Here is a 23,485-nt window from a genome sequence, read left to right as displayed (position 1 = left end):
CTCAACTGAGTTCTAGGTTTGTGGGCCATTGAGACCTGACTGCAGCGTGATGTTACGGATGGCTCTGCCAAATGTGATCAAATTTATCTCTTAGATTTTAAAAGAACAATAACTTAAACAAGATGTTCCAGTTCTTACTGACTCTGCATTAAATTTCCATCACAGATTTGAAAAAAAGTCTGGAGCAAATTTACTGAATAATTACGATGCCGCTGACATTTGACATTGTCGACGAAGAACAAAAACCTGAAGCTACATAGTTCACATGGGATCAATGGTCTGATGAGTCTCGATTTCTGCTGCAACAGCCTGATGCCGAGGTCAGAATTTGGTGTAAACAACATGAAAGCATGGATCCATCCTGCCTTGTAGCAATGCTTCAGCCTGGCATTGGTCCCATTGTGAGGCTGGCATTTTTGTGGCCTCTTGGTACCAACTGAGCATCCCTGGAACAGTCTCTCACTGTCGTTCTCTAAACCTAAAAGAGAATTATGGATTTGATCAACTGGTCTCTGAGTGCTATTGACACCCTTTTCTCAACGAGAAGTCGGGGCTCGGGAGAGCCTGAGTGCCCTGGAGGGACTTTCCCTGCCGGTTACACGATGGACGGGTGGCAGAACTGGAGGACCGTGTGCCTGGCGGGACTGTCGATCGAGGATGCTGAAGATATCTACCTATTCGGAACCATGATAACAGGGTTCATGCTGATCGGCGTTGGCTTAGCCCTGGTTTATCAGAGAAATAAGAAAGCGGAACCGGCTGTTCAAACCCCCACAAGGCTGCCCGCTGGATTCGAAGCGACGGGACGAGGTGCGACCTCTCACAACGAACGTAATATGGTCAACACCTTGGAGACGCTTACAGCTGCTGTGAAGGCTCAAAACAACACCATTGAGCGTATGAGGGGAAACATCAGAGAGAGGCCTGCTCAAAATGAGACCCTTGAGCGACAGTTGGAAAACATCGCGGAACGGATCACTGCAGTTGTGAGGTCTCAGAATCAAAAGACTGACAACACCACGGAACAGAAGTTTGATACCATCATGGGGAGGCTCGCAGCTCTTCAACGGGAGATCGAGAGACCAGCCTCGGAGTGCTAGAATTCGAGCTGCTCACAAAGGAGAAATCAACAATATTCAACATTTGGACACCACGGCCCCAGCTGCAGGCCCAAGGCTGGAGCCCACCAAAACAACTCCCTGATAACGACTGTGTGATGACTATTCTTCCCGCCCCATGAAGGACACCTGGATTGGCTGGAGGACTGTTTACTTAGCCTGATAGGCCGAAGGACACTGTCTCAGCTAAACTATGGACACGCACACACACACACTTACACTGATAAGCACTCACTCATCCCCCTCCCTTTCCAACGCCTTCGATGCTTGTGCCCTACCGGGGATGATAGCAGTCAACTGGACCAGCACAGATGCTGCAGGACCGGATGCGCTGTCTACGCCGGCTCTCTCTTACCCTTTACCCGCCCTGTTGCTTGTCTCGTGTTTCTATGGTGTATTGATAGTCATGTGCTTTTGTGCTGAGGTGTTTTTTCTTTTATCAAACTGTTCTCCCACTAGGAGCTCAGTCTGAGTGGAGTTTTTTTTCTCCTCCTCTTACCTCATGTAGTGTATTTTCGTTGTTTTTTTCCTATCAGCCTACCTTCTGACATGTCTGCCCAATGTGATGTTTGTGTAAAGTTGGTCAGAAGGTTCCTTTGTGAGTGCGCATGTGCCATTAGCGTGCTGCCTGCTGTAACCCCTAATTTCCCTCGGGATGAATAAAGTATTCTGATTCTGATTTCAATGGCACAGCCTACCTGAGTGTTGTTGACCACATTGTAACTTTCATACAACACACCATATTCTAAGGCCCAAATAATAAATATGTTTCTTGAACATAATGAGTTCACAAACAGCGCCTGTAGAATATGGTGGGAAAAGGGGATTCACAGCTGACCAATCTGCAGCAACTGTGTGATGCTGTCATGTTAATATGGACTAAAATCTCTAAGGAATGTTTCCAGCACCTTGTTGAATCTGTGCCATTAAAATAAAAAAAAGGGGTCCAACCTGGTACTAGCTCTGTGAGTGTAGAGCAGTTTTAGATTGTCTGTGCAAGTGTGTGGGAGAGGGTGAAATGTCCAGAGTCAAATGAGGACAGCCGATAGTGTGCATCTCATTTATTTTCACCCATTCAGACTTTCCAAACAGCCAGAGCTACCTCGGAGCCAGAATGGCGTACCATTAACCCCTTAAATTACAATACATAAATAAAAGCTGTTTGCATATAAACAGTTGCTGATGTACACATTCCAACTTGCTGAAGTACACGCAGATTTACAAGGACACTGAACATGTTTGTTGTGGGTGTTTTCTTTCCTCTTTCTCCAGAACTATGAAGCAAGGCTCTTTTTTTTGTGTGTTTTTTTTTTTTAAAGTTTACTGCCACAGCGTCCTCTCCTGTAGAGAAGCTTTTGCATATCCAAACAGGAGTAAACTCTTGTAGCTGTATACTATTTACACTGTAAAAAGACCAGAGGTTAATCTGAACCAAGAACATTGTGACCAGAAACAACAAAACTGAAAGCTGTGTTTAACATTCATATTCATGGAGCGTTCCCAAAAAAAACAAGTAGAAGGACAGAGCTTGTTCCACCTTAAAAAAAAAAAACTCCAAGCTTCCTTAATTCAACAGTTAGCCCTTGGCCCTGTTTGTCAAAAACTCCCCCCCCCCGCCCCGCAATGACCAACCAACACAAGCGGGATAGTAGGAAATTGCATCCTCACTTCTCAAACACACTTTTACACACTCGTACACAAACACGTATTTTTAACCATCCCTCCCTCCCTCCTCATTCAACTTAAACTCCAAATTCACTCACGCCCTTTGGGCCCGTGGAGTGGCCCTCTTTCTCCATCTACAGGAGAAAAGATGAACTACATAGTGCTTCTGCTCCACTGAATTTCACATTTAAAAATGTCCCACCGCCTCACGATTGTATTCTGCAGCTTAAACAACAAACAAACAAACAAAAGAAAAAAAACAAACAACGGGTGTTCTCAAGTAAGTCGCAACACAAAAAACGTTTCATTACAGCTCAGATTTTTAAAAAATGCAACAGAACTGTGACGCAAAATCCAATTTGTTGGCTGTACAATGTTAAGAAATCTTGAAGGTGCTTGTAGCTTCTTCTTCTCCTCCCTTTTTTTTTTTTTTTAAAGAGTCAGTAAACAAACACGTTATAAGTTAAGGGTTCCTCGGGGTATGATGAAAAACTCTCCCTCAGGCTGACCAGGGCCGTCCATCATGGAGAGAGGAGGGAGGAGAGATGGACGTTTTTTTGAGATGATGACTTCCGCTTGTTTCTCTTGTGTAGCTGTACCATCACAGAGCTCAACAAGTTAAACTTGTTCTGGACATTTAAAAAAAACAAAACAAACAAAGTCTTTACTCGAGCGTCGAGGAACAAGTCCCACTGGAGTCGTGTTCTACTCTTCATCGGCGTTCTTCAACATGAGGATGGAGTTGTAGATCTTCAGAGCGGGTCCTAACTTGATTGACAGGATCTTGACGATGTCTGCTTGTGTGAGCAGCAGGAAGGCCTCGCCATCGATTTGCTGAAGAGGAAAAAAATCAAGTAAAGGCTTTGTTACTTTAAAAGAATTTCTATTGTACGCTGGTTGACGCACAAACAGTATGAACACAGAACACCTCCAATACTAGAAGCACTAGGAGGGGTCAAACCAACAGCAACACTTCTTAACTTTTAAAGTATGATTTGACAAAATAAGTATTTAGGATCAACCTTTAGGTGTTATGAGTTTTGTCAAAGATTTTGATTGTTTCACTACAGGTCATGAAGTTAAAATACACATCAGGATAATCTGATAAGCAAAAAGAAATAATGATCAACTTAACAGCTAAAACTTCTAAAAAAAAATGCAATTATTACAAAGAAGAAGATGCAGATAGAAGAGAAGAAATAAAAAATCAAAAATGCAATAAATAAACAAATAAATAATTATTTATTTATAAATGAATGAATGAATAAAGTACCTTGTCCCCAGGTGACCGGGCAAGCTCATAAATGATTTAACTTCTAATGTAAAGTCTGCTGTGTTTACAAGAAACGATTGATAGCCAGCGTTAACAAAGCAGGCCATAGAAAGTCACCAGCATCACTGAGGGGGGAAGATCACACCCCTAACAAAGTGTCTGCACTGAGCCAGGTTTTCCTCTCATAGCGACGAGGTTTGCTGGATTTGAGGAGAGTCTGTTTATTTGCTGTTTACGTGTCAGAAACTGTTTGGTAAACGTAATTTTTCAGACAGTTTTGAGCGATACTATGGACAGTGAAGTTAGCATAAACACCAGGAACACTGGAAAGTCTGGTTGTTCTCGACTGCATCGCTGTTTTTGTACAGCCGGGATTCTCGGTCTGCTTCACGTGCTGGCTTTTTTCCCCATGCGGCGTCGCTTTTGTGTAAACAGCAAAATTCAGCCGAGCAACATTTTGAAAAGTACATCTGAAAATTGAAAGTCTGAACCTGGAAATTGTTTCCACTGACAGTCACCTAAATCAGTCTCACTGATCAGCCTTTCAGAGTTCCCCATCTTAAAGTTTGTTAAACCTGCTTGCTGTCTTACTGTAGCTGTGATATTTAAATAAAGTTAAACAAAACAAAATTAAACATCAAAAAAAGCTCATTTTAGAGAACAAACGTGGCTGACATTTTTATTGTTTTATAAAAATCACTAAGGGTTTGTTTGCCATTGGTTAACGTGCAACGTAAATCTGAACTAGCACAGGGATTTACATTAGTGGACATATGAATTGTTTTGGAAGCACTAAAACAGGCTCTCTTTTTTCTCTCATTTTTCAGTAGAACCTTAAATTTATGAAAATATATGCAAGATGAAAAAGCTGGAGACTGCATGAAATTATGCAGTCAGCAAAAAGGTGTCCGAGAAGACTGCAAACCATGACTGATGCAAAAGAACAACATCTACGATTTAATGTGCAGCTATTTTTAAGCTAGCTTTACGCCAGACTTCAGACCACACACACACACACACACACACACACACACACACATACACACACACACACACACACAAAACTGATGAAGTTGCTTATTGCTGCCACTTGTATTCCCTTGTTTATTTATTTATTTATTTATTCATGCATGCTTTCTTCACATGTTCTCAAATGCAAAATAAGGACCTCTCACTTGTTCCCTTCACAGGAAATGAGCGAGAGCCAAAGCAGCTGTTGGATTAGAGAATAACCTCATTCATGTCAGCAGGGAAATACACACGTTTGATATTCTGAACAAGGCTAGGAAGTAATGGGAAAGCTAAACTGATTGAACCTCGGTCAGTTAGGTATTGTCCGAAGTCCTTAGTTGATTAATTACTCAGTTAAATAACATATAAGGACTGATCCAGAAAAAAAAAAAAGAATAACCTTCAACAGCATCTGCCTCACATCCAAAGCAAGTTCTAAATTGATTTGTCTAATGATAAAGCATTAAACAATAATCAAGAATGAGCAGTTATTAACTAAAGCCCTGTTTAAAGCAGTTTTCTGTGCTGGGCACCAGCATCTCAACGCAAAACAAATGAGCGTATACTTCTTACAGAAAGGTTGTGTGGGCGAGAGCCAAAACATCCACGACCATTATCCCACTCTAGTAATGTAAAATACAGTGGGTGGATGAGCAGGCAGCCACATGCCACACGGCCCGAGTGCATCAGCTCAGGTTCGAGTCCAACCCGTGGCCCTTTGCTCCCTCTCTCTCTCCCCACTTTCCTGTCTGTCTTCACTGCTTCACTATCCAATAAAGACAAAACACCAAAAAATAATGTAGAGGGAAAAAAAGAGGCTATAATTCGCTGGAAATCAACCGATGCTGAATCCGCCAAAATAAGGTTTATCTAATTCTAATTCTGTTTTGGTGATCTCCTTGGCTCCCTGTTTCACTGTATGTGTTTACACACTAAGAGAAAACACACACACACACACACACACACACAGAGATTGAAACAGGGAGCAGAGGACACCAGTAAAACAACACACTACACAAGTGCACATAAATCAGTTAGGAGGTTGGGACTGCTTCTCCTCCTCCCATGCAAGCCTCTGCACGTCCTCCTTCACTACATCCATGATCTCTTTCTGAGGTCTTCCTCTTTTCCTCCTGCCTTGCAGTCCTTATTCAACAGCCTTTGTCCAGTCTGTCTACTGTCCCTCCTCTGCTACATCTCCAAACCATCTCAGCCTTGCTGCTCTAACTCTGTCTCCAACCGCTCCGCCTTCAGGTCACTCCCAGTGAAATCTTAACATTACCAGCTTGGCCTCCTGTCTTTTTTTCTGAGCCACCCTCATACGTCACAGCAGGTCTCAGCACCTCTTGTAAAGCCTCCCACTTCACTCTTACATGGATCCCCTACATAAAACACATTTTAATTTCAAACTGTTCTGGAATATCTGCTGAACTCTCCAGACTACACTCTGTAGTGATTCCGCTGAATTATGTTCTGTGATGGCATGTGTGATGGTACTGTACCCTACATGCAAAAAAACAAAACCCCCAAAAACTCAGCTTTGCTTTCTTAGATGAATTATCAATAATACATCTTGACAATAATCAGAGCCATGATCAGCTACTTCTTCAGTGACTCCATCGTACTGCAGACAAAAGTCCAACTGCAGTAAGCAAAGTCTGTCCCTGTTGTGCTCTGGGGCCTCAATGAACTTGGTGTAGCAGCACATGGGTCAGTTCTCCATCTGCTGCAGGTTCTGGTTAGTTTCCCTCCAGCTCACAGAGCATCATCCACACTGGGGAGGTGGGAATTTTTCTGACCGCACGAGAAGAGACTTTCTACAGAGCCAGCTGACTGATATTGATGACAGTGGCTAATTAGCCCGCCAACAGTGTAACAAAAGACGTGAAGGGACGGAGCCTGCCTGTTAGTGGTGGCTCAACTTTAAAAATAAAAGTGAGCGGACTGTCTGCTAGCACTTCGATTGCAGAGGCATCGATCCTTCAGAAGTTTCAGTGTACATGCCATGTGGCTTTTACTTTCACTCTCACTTCTTTTTACAAACCATCCTGAAGTGCTTACCTCTGTTTTAAATGTAGCAGCATGTTCTTTGCACCCTGGAAGCCCTTTGACAAAACCAGCCACCTGAAGAACAAAGAAAATAAACATACAGAAAACAGCTTCAGACAAACGTCGATCAATGCGTGTTTATCTACTAATCGTGATTCTTTACATGCCTCTATTGACCCTCAATCGTTCACCTGACTGCCAAAATGAAGGCTCCAGCTCACCGCGACACCCAGAAAAGCCCTTACTGAATATTCATGCACAGTTGCGGTCTCCCTGAACAACTAGCCGCCTTCATGTTGGATGAGTGGATTCAGAGTTTGTGTGCCTGCTTTTCTGGTGTTTACACAGTCTGAGTGTCTAAGCATGTCTAACCTCCTCGGCACTCCAAGTGGCCACTCTCTTGGCAGTCAGCCCCAGGACCTCAGGCAGCAGCTGGCAGTGTTTGTCCCAGCAAAGAGCCACCCGATGGGGAGGCGAGGCAGAGATGCCGGGGGAGAACACCGACTCGTGGAGGGCCTGCTGGAGGGAGATGGCCTCTGGAGAGGCTGAGGAGAGTTAAGAGGAGTCAGTGGGAGGAAGTGAGGGTATGAGGTACGATTCCTTCTGCACTTTTTCCTCGCTTACCTTTACTATCGCCAATCTCCTCTTTGACATAATGCATTTTTAGGTATTTGGGAACTGGAGCTGTCCTGAAATGAAGACCAACGACAGAATGACTCCTTGAAACAAACAAATCATATCAGGCGCAGCGTAGTGTGAGGCTATCTTGAGCGACAGGTACCGTTTAGGCCTTGTTCCATTGTGGCTTTGCTCGGTGGCTCCACTCAGTGCCTCTGCCTGGCTACTGCGTCCTGTACGCTCAGCTGCCACCGTCGCCGGTTTCCTAGCAACACAGATAATCATTGCTCAGGTACAAACCACTACATATAGTTGCATGCAAATCCCCTGATATGATAGGAGCTGTTAAAGTATGTGGACAAAGGATTGAACCTGTTCTGGGCGTCCTCCGGTCCTTCGGGTTGATCTTGCGTCGAGGAGTTTTGCGTTGTGTTGTTTGCATTTGGGTCAGGGCGTCGCCCACGAGGATGAGGCCCGCTGAGGGTGGGAGGCCGCTCTCCGCTGAGACGGTCTGGCAGCAAACCCTCTTTGTTCAGATTCACCTCTGAGTAGGGACAGCTCACCTGACTGCACACAGAGACGCAAACATCGCTGGGACACACAGCCTTTATTTTTTTAAAACTCCAGTAAGAGGTTATAACACAGACAACAGAAAGGCAGTTAATATCGCCTCGCCTCACCCTCCTACATACAGACAAACACACAAGTAACACATGTAGAGTGCTGGCAGCCCACACAAATAAAAGCAATATTTGAGAGCCTGGAGACGTCTCCTCTTTTAGTTACTGTTAAGACGTGTTTACTACACCTTAATATAACAATATGACATTACCTGACGACTGACTGGACAAACAAAAATGGAAATGGTGATAATTTATTGAAATCCATTTGGAAAGTGGTGCACTTAAGAGTGTTAAAAGTATTTTAAAAACAGGATAGAAAGGCAACACTGCAGCGACTGAGAAACTATGACAAATATTCCCTGAGGTAAACCGGGAGAGCAGTTGGGGAAATGCATAAAACATCTTAAATGAAAATGGAGATGTAAGACATAAGAGTTGCAACAAAAGACGACTGTGAAAAGTTGAGCTACGAACGTGTAGTGAGTCCCATAGCGAGGTCCCCTGATGTGCCCAACGCCGTTGCATCCCGGGGTAGGACATCCTTGTCCTGGAGCAGTCACTAAATCACTGGAGCCTGAAATACACACACGCACACACACGGGAAACTTAATAAAACTATGCAAACAACCATCCATTCTGAATTCATTATACATTCCTCTTAATGTCTTATCCAAGTAAAATAAAGGCAGAGATCAAGTGTGCTGACTCATCTGTTGAAATTAGAAATCTGGCAACCTCACCCTCAGCACCCAGCAGGACAGACAAGGACAGTCTGTGTGTCTGTGCGTGTGAGTGTGAGAGAGAGTCGTAAAATGTGTCACACCGTTAGGATATTGTAGTGGGTGTCCAGTTTTTTGACACCACCCGACAGGATGCAGATCTGGGCAGTCGGTTTCCACCCAATAGTCGTACTCTGAACTCCAGCCATCAAAGTGGATCTGCAAGAGGAGGGTAAACAAGAATTTAAACAAAGGCTGAGCACAGAAAAAAAAAACAAACTCAAAAAGCATCACCATGAAGAGACATCTCCCACCTTTAGTCTGTGGTCCTCTGTGTCTGCTATAGTGGCAACACGAATGAGCATGGGATTCCTCTTATCAACCGCTTCTACTTTCATCCCAAACTGGAAGCCATGCAGAGGTCGCTGAAAAAAAACAACAACACAGAATCACATGTCTGTATTTAGACTACTGTAGCACAGTACCGTAAATATCTGCATACTCGTATATCATACCACTTTGAAAGCTCGTGCAGGAGCTGCCTGTGTGCCCGTCTCTTCCAGGTATTTCTCCCAAGAGAAACTCTTTGGTTCCTTACATTCTAAGGAGAGGAGATAAAGACTCATTAGGTGCACTGGATACTGCAGACAGACACCATGTAAACAAAGCCATTTCTACAGGTGTAACAACATTACCCAGCAGGTTAGAAATAGGTGGCAACATGGGGATCTACAGGAAATTACATCTTACTATTAATACACTTAGCATGAGCACATTTACTTTCTACAGAATAATTCATCCGTGGCTTTGTTATCAGATTTTACTATTTCAGGATTCAAAATTTTTTTTTTTTGTTGTTGCCATTTTTATTTATTTTATTTATCATTTTTTATTTAGCTGGCCTTTAATTAATCATCTCAGATCTTACAAGAGTTGGGTCCTACAGTATATTACATTCATACTGACTCACACGTGTCTTGGTCTGTCTTACCAGCTGGAGTTGTGAGTGTTAGCTCAGCCTCTTCACAGTAACCCACAGGGTGGATGTATGGACTGCTGGCATCACACCTTAAAACAAACACAAGTAAATGGGCGAACGATAACACCGGGGGTTTTGAAAGAAATATTCACCAATAAAAAGGTTCAGAAACTCTTTACTTACAATGCTAGTCAGTTTATTTAAAATACAGTGGCATGCTGTCTTCAGTAGACAGGCACTAAATTAGCACTGCTTTCACACGGATTCAAATCTCCAGCTGCCCTCAAGGCAGACCGGCGAACATCTCTGGGTAATAATCTCTCACCAGTAATCATGTGTGTCATCCCAGTTGTCAAAATGAATGAGCAGGCGGTTGTCGACAACGGCAGCAATTGTTGCTACACAGATCAAAGCAGGATTCTTCCTGTCAACCGCCTCCAGTTTCATCCCAGCTCTAAACCCGGATGGAGTCACGGACTAAAAACAAACAAACAAAAAGACAATATGCATTTAGCCAATTTAGCCACACGGAGCCAATAAAATCCACTGAATCACAGAACCATCTGACAGCTTCAGATGTGTTTAACACTCACTGTGTTGAGGCTCTTAAAAAGGTGTTTCGGGGCCAGCTGACCCCTGCAGTTCTTCACGTACGTGCTCCAGTTGAACTCTCCATCCTTACAGCCTACAACACGACAAGCCCAGTCAGCTGAGTTGTGACCCAACTTTGTTAAAAAAATAAAAAATAAAAATTCTACCTTGAATTTCATGTTTATTGGTGGTATTCTTGTTACCTTTAGGCAACAATAACTTGTGTCCGTTCTTCTCACACCAGCCGGCTGGTTTCAGATCCCACGAATCGGCATTAGCCCAGAAGTCATAGCATTCTGGATATCCGTCAAAGTGGAGCCTCACCCTGTAACCTTGGATCTGGGATGCAAAGAGAGGCAGGCATCCATGAGTCAAAGTCTTTATCTAGAAAAATGTTATAGCGTATAGGTAACATAGTCAAGCATTAGCATTAGTACCTCCGCAACACTGAGCACACAGAATAGAGACGGGTGTGCCGGGTCAAGTCCCTCCAGCTTCATCCCCACCTTAAAACTGTTCCTGCTTTGTGGAAGCGACTGGTGCTGCAAGAATAATAACAGCATAGGTCAGATAAACAAGACTGTGAGCTTCTACTTAACAGGGTACAAATAGCAGGTATATGCAGGTTTTTACCTCTTTGAATAGTTTAACTGGAGCAGCGACCGCTCTCTCCTCTTCGAGGTAAGAAGGCCAGCTCCATGCACGTTTCTTATTGGGTGGGGCAGCAACTAAAGGTTGGGTGAACAAATAGTGACATATTACGTGTTGTATAAAGTGTATGCCAATGACACACAATGCATATAAAACCATGAATACATGGATGTATTCTAGGCAGTTTGACAATTTTCTTTCTATCGAAGTCCCTATATAAAAATGGGCAAAAACAGCATGCTCATAATATTGGTTTAAGTCTAACCAAATTAACAAAAACTCATTCTTCATTCCTGCTTTCTGTCGCTCTGAGAAATACATTGCCTGCAGGTTTCATGAATTGGAAGATAATGCAAATGCTAATCAAAAAATCTGACAATCAAATCAGAGGACAGTCTCAAAAGCTGAGAATGTATCACCAGCTAAACAACACAACAAAAAACTGATTTAGGGCATTAACAGATTCTAATAATGTTTAGAGCTTCATCATACCCAGCTTGGCAATTTTGGCTCCTCTCCTGCCCTTTGTAGCTTTAGCCTTTTCCTACAAGAAAAAAGCAGAATGAGCAAAACGTGTTACACAGGACTATCACAACTCTTCTCATCCTGTAGATGAGAGGAAACTTAAGCCTGAACATCTGGTATGTATGTAGCTCTGAAGTTGACCACCGAACACAAGTGTTGATGGTATATTCCTCACCTCTGGTTCTTCTTGGTTTTCTTCCTCTTCCTCACCAGAGTCCATGTAGATCTTCCTCTTTTTGCGCACACGTTTGCCAAGTCTCTCTCCTTCTACTGCCTGACCCTCCCGTGCTTCTCCCGGAGACGATCTTTACAAACACAAAGAAGGTGCACATGAAACAAAAAATATTAAGTTAATCTAAAAAAAAATTAAATGGGGGGGAGGGCGTTATTAGAGATAACAGAGGCATGGTTTTACCTGCCACTGGAAGGCTGGGCACAAGCTGAGCAGCAGAATTTCCCCTGCAGGAGGGCATCCCCAGGAGCACGGCCACCGCAGGCCCGGCACCTTGACAGCTCCCCATTTGAGCCCAAGTTTGCACTAGAACCAACTTCAACACTGGGCCCAACCTCCACACTGGGGCCCTCCATACTGGGGCCCTCCTCTAAAGACAAAAGCACAGGACCAGGAGCTAAAGGACGGAGGAGAAAGAAGGGCTGAAACTGAGGCCGAAACGTAACGTAGACTTTAAAAACCAAACAGTGAAAGTCTTCATTATAAAAATGACAATCATGTGCCATCATACCTTTAGCTTGAGACAATCCTGGTTTACTCTGATTGGCTGAAGCTTTGCTTGTCCCTGTCTGTGACTGGCCTTCAGGTGGAGGGGTGGGCGTGTGAGATGGTGCGGGGTCCAAGGTCTCACTGTTAGGCTCTGCCTCCTGCCCTTTGACCTCTAAATCTGTGACAATCTCAAGAGTCCGAAACTCGGTCAGGCGGAACTGAAAAAAAGAGACACATTCCTATCAGCCAAGTTGGTGTGCTACTATGGTCCTGATTATGAGTTCAGCCTGAGAAACAGCTATACATACAGCCTCCTCCCCCTATAAACAAATATTTGCACAAGCAAGAAAGACCCTGGACCGAAAAACAACAACAACAAAAATCAGTGATATCTTTTGTACCCTGATATCACTGCCTGGCAGCGTTGCAATGCCATCCTTCCAGTCTAATCCCATCCTGTCAAACTCAGCTCCCTGGGAGGGGCCATCACTGGGTGGAGTGTCAGTCATTCCCACTCTGCTGATATGACCAACCTGCAAAGAGTCACATGGAAAGGCATGGTATTATGCGCACAGTCTGCACCTCTGACTTTTACGCTTCTGTTTTCCAGGCCCATTGTTTCCCTGTACATGATAACTGCAGTGAGCCAAGCGGTCCCCTACGGCTTGATCAGCGAACTGATTCCGATCACAAATGCAGTTTTTATTCCTCCCTGCACTTGTAAACAGCTCTGCGCAGCATCACCACTAGATGGCGACTGCGCGCTGGCGTGCAGGATACACCATGCACTTCGATTTCAGACAAAACAGTCAATAATAATATTGTTTTGCCGGCCAACTATCAGAGAAATGCGAGCACAAACGACCCCATTAGGGTAAACCTTAGTCCAGATCATTGACAAAGAAGAGGAAAGACGTCTCAACTTTAAGTTAACCAGACAAGTTCGTCTTTTCCTTGTTTTAACAGTATCTCTTAAAACCGACTGCTTGCCTGGCAAGGAGCAAGTGAGGGGCTCATTTGTTTATCAGCTGTAAGGAGAACACTGTTTTCTGCACTCACTGGCCAAACTTAAAAACGTCTTTATCCGCTTAATAATACGATATAACGTTTTAGTCCCGACGCATGTTCAACACTGAATTAAGGTTATATTTTCTGCTTGCATCGTGGTCACAACCGTGTCAAAAGTAAACAACAATCAGAGCTCCTGGATCTCGGTTAAGTTAGACTTTGCATCCCATGCCTCAGTTTTATTCTAGCCATAAATAAAGTGTATGTAAGAGCGCCCATGATTAGCATTCGTCTTATACAAAATGGCGGAGCATAGGAAGAGGCCACCAACACGTTTAAACTATGTTAATTACTCAAGTTACCATTTTAAACAAATGCCGCAAAGCTGCTACACGTTAAACAAAGGCAAACGCTTGCTGTGTAATTTCCTGACTTGGTGTTTTCATTCACTCTGGCCGTTTTTCTTCACTTTCCCCTTGTCACGGAATGTCAGCCCAGGTTGCTAGCTAGCGCTGACATAAAGCTAACAGTCGCTAGCTCCACTCAGTTCATATGAACTGAGGGCTGCTATAGAGGGCTAGCCGTAGCATTGAGACTGGATGCAGAGCCAGCTATAAGGACGATCTGTAATAAATAAGTTTCCCGGTTAATAACAATAGGAAAACGCATTTGCAAAATGCAGATACATCACAGAATATCACGCACACTCGTAACAACACCGCGATAATGTTACGAGCTTTAACATTGTTGCTTGATTAATTTCTTCAATAGAAACTTGGAAAAAAACGATTTATTCTCGCCGTTTTAAATCAGAGTGGAAATAATGGAAACTGTCGCCAGTTTACAAAAACGAACGCCTGCTTTTCAAACGCCGTCCTCGTCAACGACAACAAATGATTATTAACGCCCGTATTGTTTAACAATTGTGGAACTCACCTCGTTTCTGTTTTAACTCTTATTTAGAGCTGGATAGAGTGGTGCGCATGCGCGCAAGACGCGCTGCCTGACACAACTTTGGGTCTCGGAAAAGTTAAGTTCACTGCTGGTGGTCAATACCGGGCCTGCGTACGTTCACAACGCGCCCCAAAACTCGATTTAGAGCCGGTGTAACGAGAATTATCCGCCGGACAGGGGCTCCGGGTTCCCCCTTTGACCTAAACCGCCTATAAAAGCGTTAAATACGACTGTGTATGAGCGGAGCGCAGGGAGCACAGTGTCTCCCCCATAAAGAGCCGTGGAGGAGCCGTTGGTTTCCCCGATGGTCAAAAACTGGTCACTTCCCACTTTTTAAGCACACTCTGATCACTGTAGTAGCTCGTTTGGGGCGGACACATTCAGGACACAAGCGTTAATAAGACTACAACCACCGGCGCTAACTATAGATATAAACGCTCAGGCCTGTAATATCACTTGAAAAACGAACACAATGGGGCTGTTAAACCCGAGACAGTCAGATGGAGTGTACTGAGGTGTGTCAGTCTTACATCTCACATCTTATGCACGGAAATATCATCCGACTACAATAAGGGTGATGCCATCACGTTTCATAACACAGCGAGGCTGCTGGGTGCACGATTTATTTATTTTATTTATCTATTACTGTGACAAATGATCAATTTAACGCAACACCTGACCACACAAGTGCCTCGTCTGGTCACCACATGGGCTTGGAAGTATGTACTGGGTGCAAAATCACTCATATTCAACCAGAATATAAGCAGCTAACCTGCCGGTATAAATCTCCCTGCACACTGGGCGGCTTTCCACGGTAATGGCAAGGCTGTAGATGCGAGGTATATCCCCCCAAATGGTAAACACCTGGGCTGGGGAATATAACAAATATCCACGACAACATACAAGTGGCACATACAGAGGAAAGTCTTTATTTTTTTCAGTTAAAAACAAATTAAAAAAGGCCGCCCTGATACGAGGTGAAACGAGTTCAGCTGGGCTGTAAAAGCGGCGGCGCTGCTCCGCGTCTCCTGGTGGCCGCTAGGTGGTGGTAGGAGTCCACTTTGTTAGGAGGAGAGCTGGGGGATTTAACCGAGGTCGTGCAGCCTGCTGCAGCCCACGTTATTTGGGAATAAAGCATTAAAGGGAAACCATGAGATGGCATTCAAAGGCAGAGCGGTCGACTCGAAGGTAAGATGGGGAAATCGTGTGCTGTGAGATTATCCGACTGTCCTGTGGATTTTCAGGCGTTTCTGTGAGCCGTGGATCGAAAGTGGGAATTATGTGCGGTTAAACAACAGAATAAGCTGGCTATGACAGGCTGTTTTATATATAATGTAAACACACACGTTAAATATGTATATCATACCTCTTATATATTATAAACCAGCAGCAGGTCGGGCTGCAGCACATAAAAGAGCCTGCCTGTCTGCCTGCTTACAGACCACGCATATCCCTCCCACTGCAGGGATCTGCGTCTATAATACTGTGAGAGTGCAATCCTCAGCTTTAGGTGGTGTTTGCTCGTGTTGCGTTATATGGAAAATATGTAGCGTTGACGGACAAGAATCTTTAAATTACGCCCCATTCTCTATCCATCCCAACAGACCGTGCTCCTCAACCTGCTGCTGTGTCTGCTCATATTTTACTCGCTTTTCTACATGATCGGGAGCGTCTGCTTTGGTGCCTTCAGGTGAGAGCCACGCACGCGCAAGGGATCGACAGGAGGGTTTGTCTCCTATAATAACTGGAAGTATATTGATGATTATAATAAATAGCAACAAATATTCAGAATCCAAATGTCAAGATTCTGAATAAAAAAGTCAGTATTTTGACATTAATCTCTTTGAGTTCTAAAATTAATGTCAGAATTGTGAGGCTATTCTGAAATTAACCTCAGAATTTTGAGATTAATGTCAGAATTGTGAATAAAAAAGTAAATATTCTGACATTAATCTCAGAATTCTGAGATTTCTTTTTTCTCTGAATTCAAAGATTAATCTCAGAATCTGAGAAAAAAAGTTACACCAATCACACACATCAAACAGACTACAAACTGCACTGCTATGCTATTTTTCTTTAACTACATTTAATAAGGTATTTTTTATTATCCTTTTTAAATGTATGACATTTATTGTAATAGTTTTCTGCACAGTCTCTTTAATGTATTATATTTCTTTTTATGTTTTTGTTGGTATGTTTTATTGTATTCCATTCAAACTGTTATATATTTTACTTTAATTTCTACTTATTGCATTCACAATTTTTCTGTTTGAGCTCCTTCTTTTGGGGAATTTTTAACTTATTGACCTATTTTGTTTCGCCATATCGTATTATGCTCAAGATGTTCTACTTTACTTATAGGTCATTCTGCATTATTTAAGCTATTTACTCTTAGGTTATTCTACTTATTGGTCATTTTACTTTATTTACTAACAGATCATTGTACTTATAGGTTATCCTTCTTTATTCAAGATATTCATTTAATAGATTATTCTACTCATTCTACTTTAAGATATTTACTTATAGGTTGCGCTTTAATGTTTTGTCTGCTGTAACTTTATCATATCTCTCATCTCAGGTTGGACCACTTTGATGGACTGATTCCTTTTGACTTTAAGACCGAACCTACCGAATCCAACTCCAAATACTTGGGTGAGCACACCTAATGCGTGCAATGCTGTCGACACAGAGTGGCAGCTTTATACACATAATCTATTTTCTCTTTTCTTTTTCTAGTGAACCTCCTGTCCTTGGAGCTCACCTACTTTTGCAGTGGCCTTCTGTTTGCCGCAGTGGTGAGGAGGCGGGTTTGGGACTACGCTCTCACTGTCACACTGGTGCATGTAATGATCACCAGCCTAGGTGAGCAGAAATGTATCGGTGCATCTACCCAGGTGCATGCTTGAATAACCAAATGCATTGTGTAATGACACGTTTTGTTTCCATGTTGCAGTAATGTTGGAGTTTCCTACTGTGTGGCAGTGGTGGCTGGCTTTAGGTAAGACAAACACTGCCAGCTCATCGGTTACTATCAGTCTTAACTTCATGAGGTTAGCTGTTTCAAATATGTCACTCTTCATTTTTCCCTAGGCAGTGGCTTGTTTCTGATGATTTGCAACGGTCAGTTGATTGCTTACTTCACATGCCAGAGTGAGCAGAGCTACGCCTCCTTCAGCATCTACTGACAGACTGAAAGCCACCCTCCCTGTGTCCAAACTGTTCCACAGTCTTGTGAAGTGAGGTAGAAAGGATCAGAACAGATGCTCTCCTTTTTTCTCTTTTTTTTTTTGAGGGGAAGACATCCATTAGCTTCTCCACAGTGATGGGCTTTTTCTGTTCATCACTAAAATTAGACACCAAAACACCACACGTGAAGTCGGAGCTGGGGTCCAATTTGTGTTTTAGTGTTGCCAATAGGCTGGCATCCTGTTGTTGTTTTTATCTAAACACCGCATGGAGATGCTTTCTGTATTTTGCTCTGTCACTATGCAGCAATAAAGCAGCCAGTGAAGTATTTTGAGTGCACTTGTAAGCTGTGAATGTAATGTTAGAATGAGAATTTTGCAGTACACATTGTATATTTTAATATCCTGTAAATGCAAAGTGTTGAAAAATAAATCTACTCCAAACTGTTGAGTGCTTCATATAATGCATTAAAGCAGCGAGGATGAAATAGTGACCAGCCCATTCCATCATCACGACCACATATTGAATTAACATCAATAGCCAAAAACACAAAACAAACAAACAAAACATCCAATGAAACATACAGTATGTTGCACTGTTAGCATAAAAATCTTTTTGCTCAAGTTCTTAAAAATAGACACCCACTTAAAAATTAATGATGTAAAAAAGAAACAACTGAACAACCGCGCCCCCGGAGGATTCGGTGTTGTTATGAAACCGGCTCTGCTGCCAGGTACTCCACAGGGTTCATGTAGGAGAATCCTTGGAAGGCCTCGCTGACCCCGGCCTCCTGGCACATGTTGTTCACACAGGCAGGTACAGGTTGTCGTGTAAACGCTGGGTCAATGTAACTGACATCCCAAGGACCAGCCTGAAGAGGAGAGAGGAGTGAGCCATGTTCCCTCGGTTAAAAAGAAAAGTGCGTCGAGCTCATTTCTGATTCACTCGTACCACTTTTGGGATGAAAGGGGGTCTGATTTTTCTGGCCAGGAGGTCATCCCAGTCGATAGAGGCGAAGAAGGGATGTTCCTGCAGCTCCGCCTGGAAACACAATAACAGTTAACCCTTCTGTGGCCATGTTTCATTACTGTTTCTCTTCTTTTTAGCTGGGGCACTTACAATGTCACAGCTCGCTCCTAAGCGTCTGGAGACATCTTTTTCCAATAAGCCCTCCAACAGTGAGCAGGCAGCTTTAGAGATGTCGCTGCGTAGCTGCAGAGGGCCGTGAAGGATGTTCTGAAACATTTGCAGTTTACTGCGACTATAAAATGGAGGCTGTGAGAGAGAGGGAGGGGAAGAGGGAGGTGGCTTAAGGTGAAGATGCTGATGATGTAAAGGATAGAGATCACTGCACCTGCACTCACCAGTCCACAGATCATCTCATAAGCCACCGTGCCGAGTCCCCACCAGTCCACAGCTGGGCTATATGGATGGCCGTGTAACACCTCTGGAGCAAGGTACTCCGGAGTGCCACAGAAGGTGTGCATGACCCCACCTGTGGCCACACCTTCTTTACAAAGCCCAAAGTCAGTCAGCATCACGTGGCCCTCACTGTCCAGCAGGATGTTCTCAGGTTTCAGGTCTCTGCATAAAAACAAAGAACACTGAGTCCTGCAAAATCTGACATTAGCTGTCATTTCTTTGTTAGTTTCCTTTAGCTTCACATTGCTTTTCCTCACTCTTTAATTTTTAATGTGGCGCCGGAGAACATGGTGGATTTGAGTGGGAACATTTCATTGGGAATTCTCTGCATGAATAAATGAATCAGGCAGAACGTGGTCAAATCAAACATGCACAAAGAAAGAGAGAGAGCACAGAGGCGAGAAAAACTTGGAAGGGTGACTATGCTGCCGCTTTTCTAATGCTGTGTTTTCACGCATATATATATATATATATATATATATATATATATATATATATATATATATATATATATATATATATATATATATATATATATATATATATATATATATATATATATATACATACCTGTAGACGATGTTAAGAGAGTGGAGGTAGCCCAGTGCTGCAGCCACCTCTGCAGCATAGAAAGCAGCTCTGGGTTCTGGAAATGACCCCTCTCTCTGCAGGTGGTAGAAAAGCTGAAAGCAAAGCAAGGAATTCAACACAACAGCAACACCTGCACTTCTACAAACTCATAGAGTACACAACAACTAAACATCTGAATGCAGAATATTTTGAAATCCTTAATCTTATACACTCACCTCCCCTCCATTGACATAGTCCAGGACAAAGTAGAGAGTGTTTGGTGTCTGGAAAGAGAAGTGGAGTCCCACCAGGAATGGATGCTGTAGTCCTTTCAGCAGTACACTCCTCTCAACCATCACATGCTTCTGCTACAGAGACAGAACACTGGATGGATGGATGGATGGATGGATGGATGGATGGATGGATGGATGGATGGATGGATGGATGGATGGATGGATGGATGGATGGATGGATGGATGGATGGATAGATAGATAGATTACCTCTTTCCTCTTGACAATCAACTGTTTCTGGAGCACTTTCACGGCATAATAACCCCCTTGTTTTCTATGTCTTGCCAGCAGCACCTGTAAAAGTTTGAATTTTCACATTTAATCTCACAGCACCAACCTCAAACACAGCAACTTACAAGGTCAACCAAATCTGGGGAAAAAGTTCCCATCTGACCCCGTCAGCATCAGAAAAACACATTTTACAAACTGTAAAAACTACAACACAGCTGGTACATTTTTACCTATAACACAGTCAAGCTGGAGACAGTGTAGAGTAGTAAGAGTAAGTAATTCTTGTGTTTTTTGGCTTTGTTCTGGTATTAAATATTTTTGGAAGCGTGCTCATTTGTTTATTCTTAAAAATTATGACATATCTAGGTCATGTATAGTGCTCTAATTTCATCATATGAGAGGAAATATTGAGATGGTACGAGCCAGACCCACAAACACAAAACAAATAGCTGAAATTAGTGAGTGAAAAAAAAAATGTCCTGGAGCTGTTGACTCATCAGATAAGAATTCAAGAGGTACGATGTCTAGAGAAAAGAAAGAAACGGACTGTGTTTATGTGTGTTTATGTGTCAGAGACAGGGCGAGGACTGAAATATTGATGTTACATGAACAAACTGCAGAGACGAGGCAATCCAGGTTGTTCGTGAGTGCATGTAGGTGTTTTCTGTTTGTTTGTAAGTAATAAAAAAATGACAGTAAAAAAAACTGCAACCAGCTGTTTTACAGCGACGAGTTAGATTTGTGACTATGTTAGAAAAGTATTTTTCCCACAGAATGGATCACGGTTGGGAAATGAGCGATTCCTAAAGCTGTAACTTGTTTTTGACCAGCCACCTCTCTGATATCATGATATGAGCACCGAATATTTGTCAGAAATTAACATCCAGGGTACCAGTGCTTGTTTGGTGCACTGATGCTTAAAGCTGGTCACTTGGAGTGGGTGTAAAACTGATTTAAAAGCAGGTTTTAACAGAGCCTAAATGTGTTTTTCTGTGCTGAGAATTCGCTGTGGATCTCTCCTCTACTGAACAACAACAAATCCTCATGTTTCAGACCAATCGGCTGTCTTAAAGGGGGGTCAGGGGGGTAGGTGCTGAGGATTTTTTTTCCCCACCTTTCCAAAGCTTCCTCTGCCGATGACTTTGAGGTAGTCGAAGTCTGATGGTTTCATCCTGGTTAATACAACAGCAGAAAACAGTTAATAATGCACGTCCGAGTACAAATAAGTCATGCATAATAATTGGATGTGAATGCATGATAAGAAATAACTCTCAGGTTGCCTCTGGTGAAGCTCATGAATGAGAAAAAAGCCTTCTGGCCACTTTATTAAGTCCAGATTGTGCATCATTGACAACATAGACGAAATATTTCCCGATGTAAAGGGAGAAAATGACTTACTGTGAGGTTTCTGTGTTCGTGGAGCTCTGAGGAAAAGACATAGAGGGACAAAACGGTCAGGAGGTCAGCTCAAGTTTCATCTTCTGTCAACACTCAGCAAAGACTTTAAAAAAAAGTCTTCTCTCTGAACTCACCAAAGTAGATTTCTCCTCCTTCCCTCTCCCCGGTTTGCTTTGTCTCTGCAGGATTTTCTCAGTGTCCAGGCTTCAATCGGGAGATCGGACACAGAATATGAGGGTTTGTTTTATGAGGTTCAACACGAAGGAAAAAAGCTGTGAAAAAATGACTGTTGCCAACTTACTGTTGGCAGAGGTGCTGGCTGGAAACAAATTTGTGCAAGAAGTCACTGAAGCCCACTTTCTTCCCCTTGAGCAGAGCTGTAGCACAGGAAGAGGGTTAGTCCCTTACATAAGAGGTCAACAGCTGTATTTACTCAGCAGAAGGTTGGTGTCACTTTATCACCGCACTTCTCTCAAGTGATCAAACTTCTCTAATTATATGGAGACTTTCTGAACCTTTCAAGCCAAGATAAATAATTTTAACATTGTGGTATTTTATGCAGTAATGACTAATTACTCTCTTTTGGCCTCTTTAGCTTTTATCTTTATATTAGATGTTATACACGAGCTTGCTTTAAGATCACAGGTAAAGTAAAGCTTATCTTAAACATTTATATTTAATGTTCTTACCTGAGAGAAACGAGACAAGGCCTTTCATCTTGGCATAGGTCATGGGCCTTTCTTGAGACACGGTCATCTGGAAAAGAAAAGAAAAAACGACCAGCTGGTTTAACTTGAAAAATGAAAATTAAAAAAGAAAATATCTGAGGAGCAGAGCGCAGGTAGCTGCTGCTGAAGGCACACGGGTGGACTGTCCTTCTCTGAGGTGCCCTACTTGTCTCACGTCGCCCCTGACCTGCCGTTCAGTTTAAGGACCGGTGACGCAGGGGAGACGCTGAATACCAGTGAAGCTGCGTTCAAGTGCCCTCGGAGATATCCAAATTATATTACGCGTGGACAACCGTAAGTTACGACAAGCCACTGGCCAGCAGTATGTTTCATTTTTCCTCGGCAGCATCTGGGACTCTCGTTCCTGCATTAGATTGCATAAGCGTACACCAAAGCCTTTATTATCTATTAATAGTCAATAAATTCTTAATTTTTACTAGTAAAAACAAAAATTACAGAGGTCTATAACTGTTTTTCATAATGTTTAAAGGAGATTTTCCATTTCAGATCAACAACCCCATTTCAGACGTGTCACCATTATGTCTAACAAACAAAGCGAAAGACAAACTCTGACTATAAAGTAAGCAGTGCTTTACATGTAGCTAATAGTCCCAAATGCAGTTAACTTACCACAAATTAGCCAACATGGAATTATAGCTTTATTTTGAATGAAGTTACTGATGCCTCGAATGGGTATTTTTCACTAACAAGAAGTTAATTGTTGATATCAAGAATGGACTTTTTTAATGGCTAAAAATTAAATGTAAACCCTTTACTGAGTTGTTAATATCCACATATGTCAGCTGGTGTTACATTACATATTAATACTGCTTATTCGCCCACACAGGCTGTGACCTCAACCCAAATGAATACCTTTAACATGATCCAAAGAGGAGAATGTGGTCCAGGACCAACATCAGCATCTGACCTCACAAATGCTCCTCTGAATAATGAACGTCCAAAAATTCCTCCAAACATACTCCAAAATCTTGAAAATTCTCTCACAAGAAGCTCTAAGTGTAATATGTCGGTGGCCCAGTATTTTTGTCCACATAACATGCTGTCAAAATAAGCTCCTGGCACTTGAATGCAGCACAGGGGAATCGTGCGCTCTCAGGCTGACCCTGCAGGGCCCATGTGGTGATGTCAAGGGA

At 42.8% G+C, this 23,485-nt stretch overlaps 3 protein-coding genes across 10 annotated transcripts; 1 reads left to right on the top strand and 2 right to left on the bottom strand.

Annotated features, from left to right (window-relative positions):
• Positions 1–2,164: 2,164 nt before the first annotated feature.
• On the bottom strand, positions 2,165–15,421 carry l3mbtl1b (L3MBTL histone methyl-lysine binding protein 1b). Of its 7 annotated transcripts, none has more exons than XM_082551584.1 (22): positions 15,278–15,421; positions 12,945–13,076; positions 12,566–12,761; positions 12,238–12,451; positions 11,998–12,127; positions 11,790–11,841; positions 11,280–11,374; positions 11,084–11,188; positions 10,814–10,985; positions 10,649–10,740; positions 10,381–10,532; positions 10,068–10,144; positions 9,592–9,677; positions 9,391–9,501; positions 9,181–9,295; positions 8,832–8,931; positions 8,107–8,301; positions 7,898–7,999; positions 7,741–7,805; positions 7,489–7,661; positions 7,129–7,191; positions 2,165–3,617 (listed from the first exon to the last, which is right to left on the bottom strand). In XM_082551584.1, the coding sequence occupies exons 1-22, from the start codon at positions 15,404–15,406 to the stop codon at positions 3,489–3,491; spliced, it is 2,685 nt and encodes an 894-aa protein (XP_082407710.1). In that variant the 5' UTR covers positions 15,407–15,421; the 3' UTR covers positions 2,165–3,488. The 7 variants fall into 7 exon arrangements, with proteins under 7 accessions (XP_082407710.1, XP_082407712.1, XP_082407711.1 ...); XM_082551586.1 differs by having other exon boundaries at positions 10,850–10,985; XM_082551585.1 differs by having other exon boundaries at positions 12,238–12,424.
• A 17-nt stretch (positions 15,422–15,438) lies between these two features.
• On the top strand, positions 15,439–18,137 carry LOC309717209 (putative transmembrane protein 244). Its single transcript, XM_082551601.1, has 6 exons — positions 15,439–15,693; positions 16,110–16,195; positions 17,084–17,157; positions 17,242–17,367; positions 17,459–17,503; positions 17,596–18,137. The coding sequence occupies exons 1-6, from the start codon at positions 15,661–15,663 to the stop codon at positions 17,688–17,690; spliced, it is 459 nt and encodes a 152-aa protein (XP_082407727.1). The 5' UTR covers positions 15,439–15,660; the 3' UTR covers positions 17,691–18,137.
• sgk2b (serum/glucocorticoid regulated kinase 2b) lies at positions 18,138–22,622 on the bottom strand. 2 transcript variants are annotated; one of them, XM_082551595.1, is made up of 13 exons: positions 22,498–22,622; positions 22,293–22,359; positions 21,905–21,980; positions 21,738–21,807; positions 21,604–21,629; positions 21,320–21,377; positions 20,185–20,268; positions 19,920–20,051; positions 19,684–19,796; positions 19,056–19,275; positions 18,811–18,966; positions 18,643–18,732; positions 18,138–18,562 (listed from the first exon to the last, which is right to left on the bottom strand). In XM_082551595.1, the coding sequence occupies exons 2-13, from the start codon at positions 22,357–22,359 to the stop codon at positions 18,401–18,403; spliced, it is 1,254 nt and encodes a 417-aa protein (XP_082407721.1). In that variant the 5' UTR covers positions 22,498–22,622; the 3' UTR covers positions 18,138–18,400. The 2 variants fall into 2 exon arrangements, with proteins under 2 accessions (XP_082407721.1, XP_082407720.1); XM_082551594.1 differs by having other exon boundaries at positions 22,293–22,620.
• Between the last annotated feature and the right edge of the window lie 863 nt (positions 22,623–23,485).

The sequence above is a fragment of the Aulonocara stuartgranti genome, assembly GCF_965226115.1.
Source record: "Aulonocara stuartgranti genome assembly, chromosome: 11".
Taxonomy (NCBI): Eukaryota; Metazoa; Chordata; class Actinopteri; order Cichliformes; family Cichlidae; genus Aulonocara; species Aulonocara stuartgranti.
Note: the sequence above shows the minus strand (reverse complement) of the source record. Positions and strands in the feature narration are given on the sequence as shown.

What these genes read in the sequence shown, in the direction of transcription:
- l3mbtl1b (XM_082551584.1), bottom strand. Translation starts at nt 15,406, where the DNA reads ATGTTGTCGTGGATATTTGTTATATTCCCCAGCCCAGGTGTTTACCAT. An exon ending in CAGAGGACCACAGACTAAAG is followed by an intron (nt 9,296 to 9,390) that starts GTGGGAGATGTC and finishes CTCCTCTTGCAG; the next exon opens with ATCCACTTTGATGGCTGGAG. An exon ending in GGAGATTGGCGATAGTAAAG is followed by an intron (nt 7,662 to 7,740) that starts GTAAGCGAGGAA and finishes AACTCTCCTCAG; the next exon opens with CCTCTCCAGAGGCCATCTCC.
- LOC309717209 (XM_082551601.1), top strand. Translation starts at nt 15,661, where the DNA reads ATGGCATTCAAAGGCAGAGCGGTCGACTCGAAG. An exon ending in GCAGAGCGGTCGACTCGAAG is followed by an intron (nt 15,694 to 16,109) that starts GTAAGATGGGGA and finishes CCATCCCAACAG; the next exon opens with ACCGTGCTCCTCAACCTGCT. An exon ending in ATCCAACTCCAAATACTTGG is followed by an intron (nt 17,158 to 17,241) that starts GTGAGCACACCT and finishes TTCTTTTTCTAG; the next exon opens with TGAACCTCCTGTCCTTGGAG.
- sgk2b (XM_082551595.1), bottom strand. Translation starts at nt 22,359, where the DNA reads ATGACCGTGTCTCAAGAAAGGCCCATGACCTATGCCAAGATGAAAGGC. An exon ending in ACGAACACAGAAACCTCACA is followed by an intron (nt 21,378 to 21,603) that starts GTAAGTCATTTT and finishes TGTATTAACCAG; the next exon opens with GATGAAACCATCAGACTTCG. An exon ending in TGATTGTCAAGAGGAAAGAG is followed by an intron (nt 20,052 to 20,184) that starts GTAATCTATCTA and finishes CTGTCTCTGTAG; the next exon opens with CAGAAGCATGTGATGGTTGA.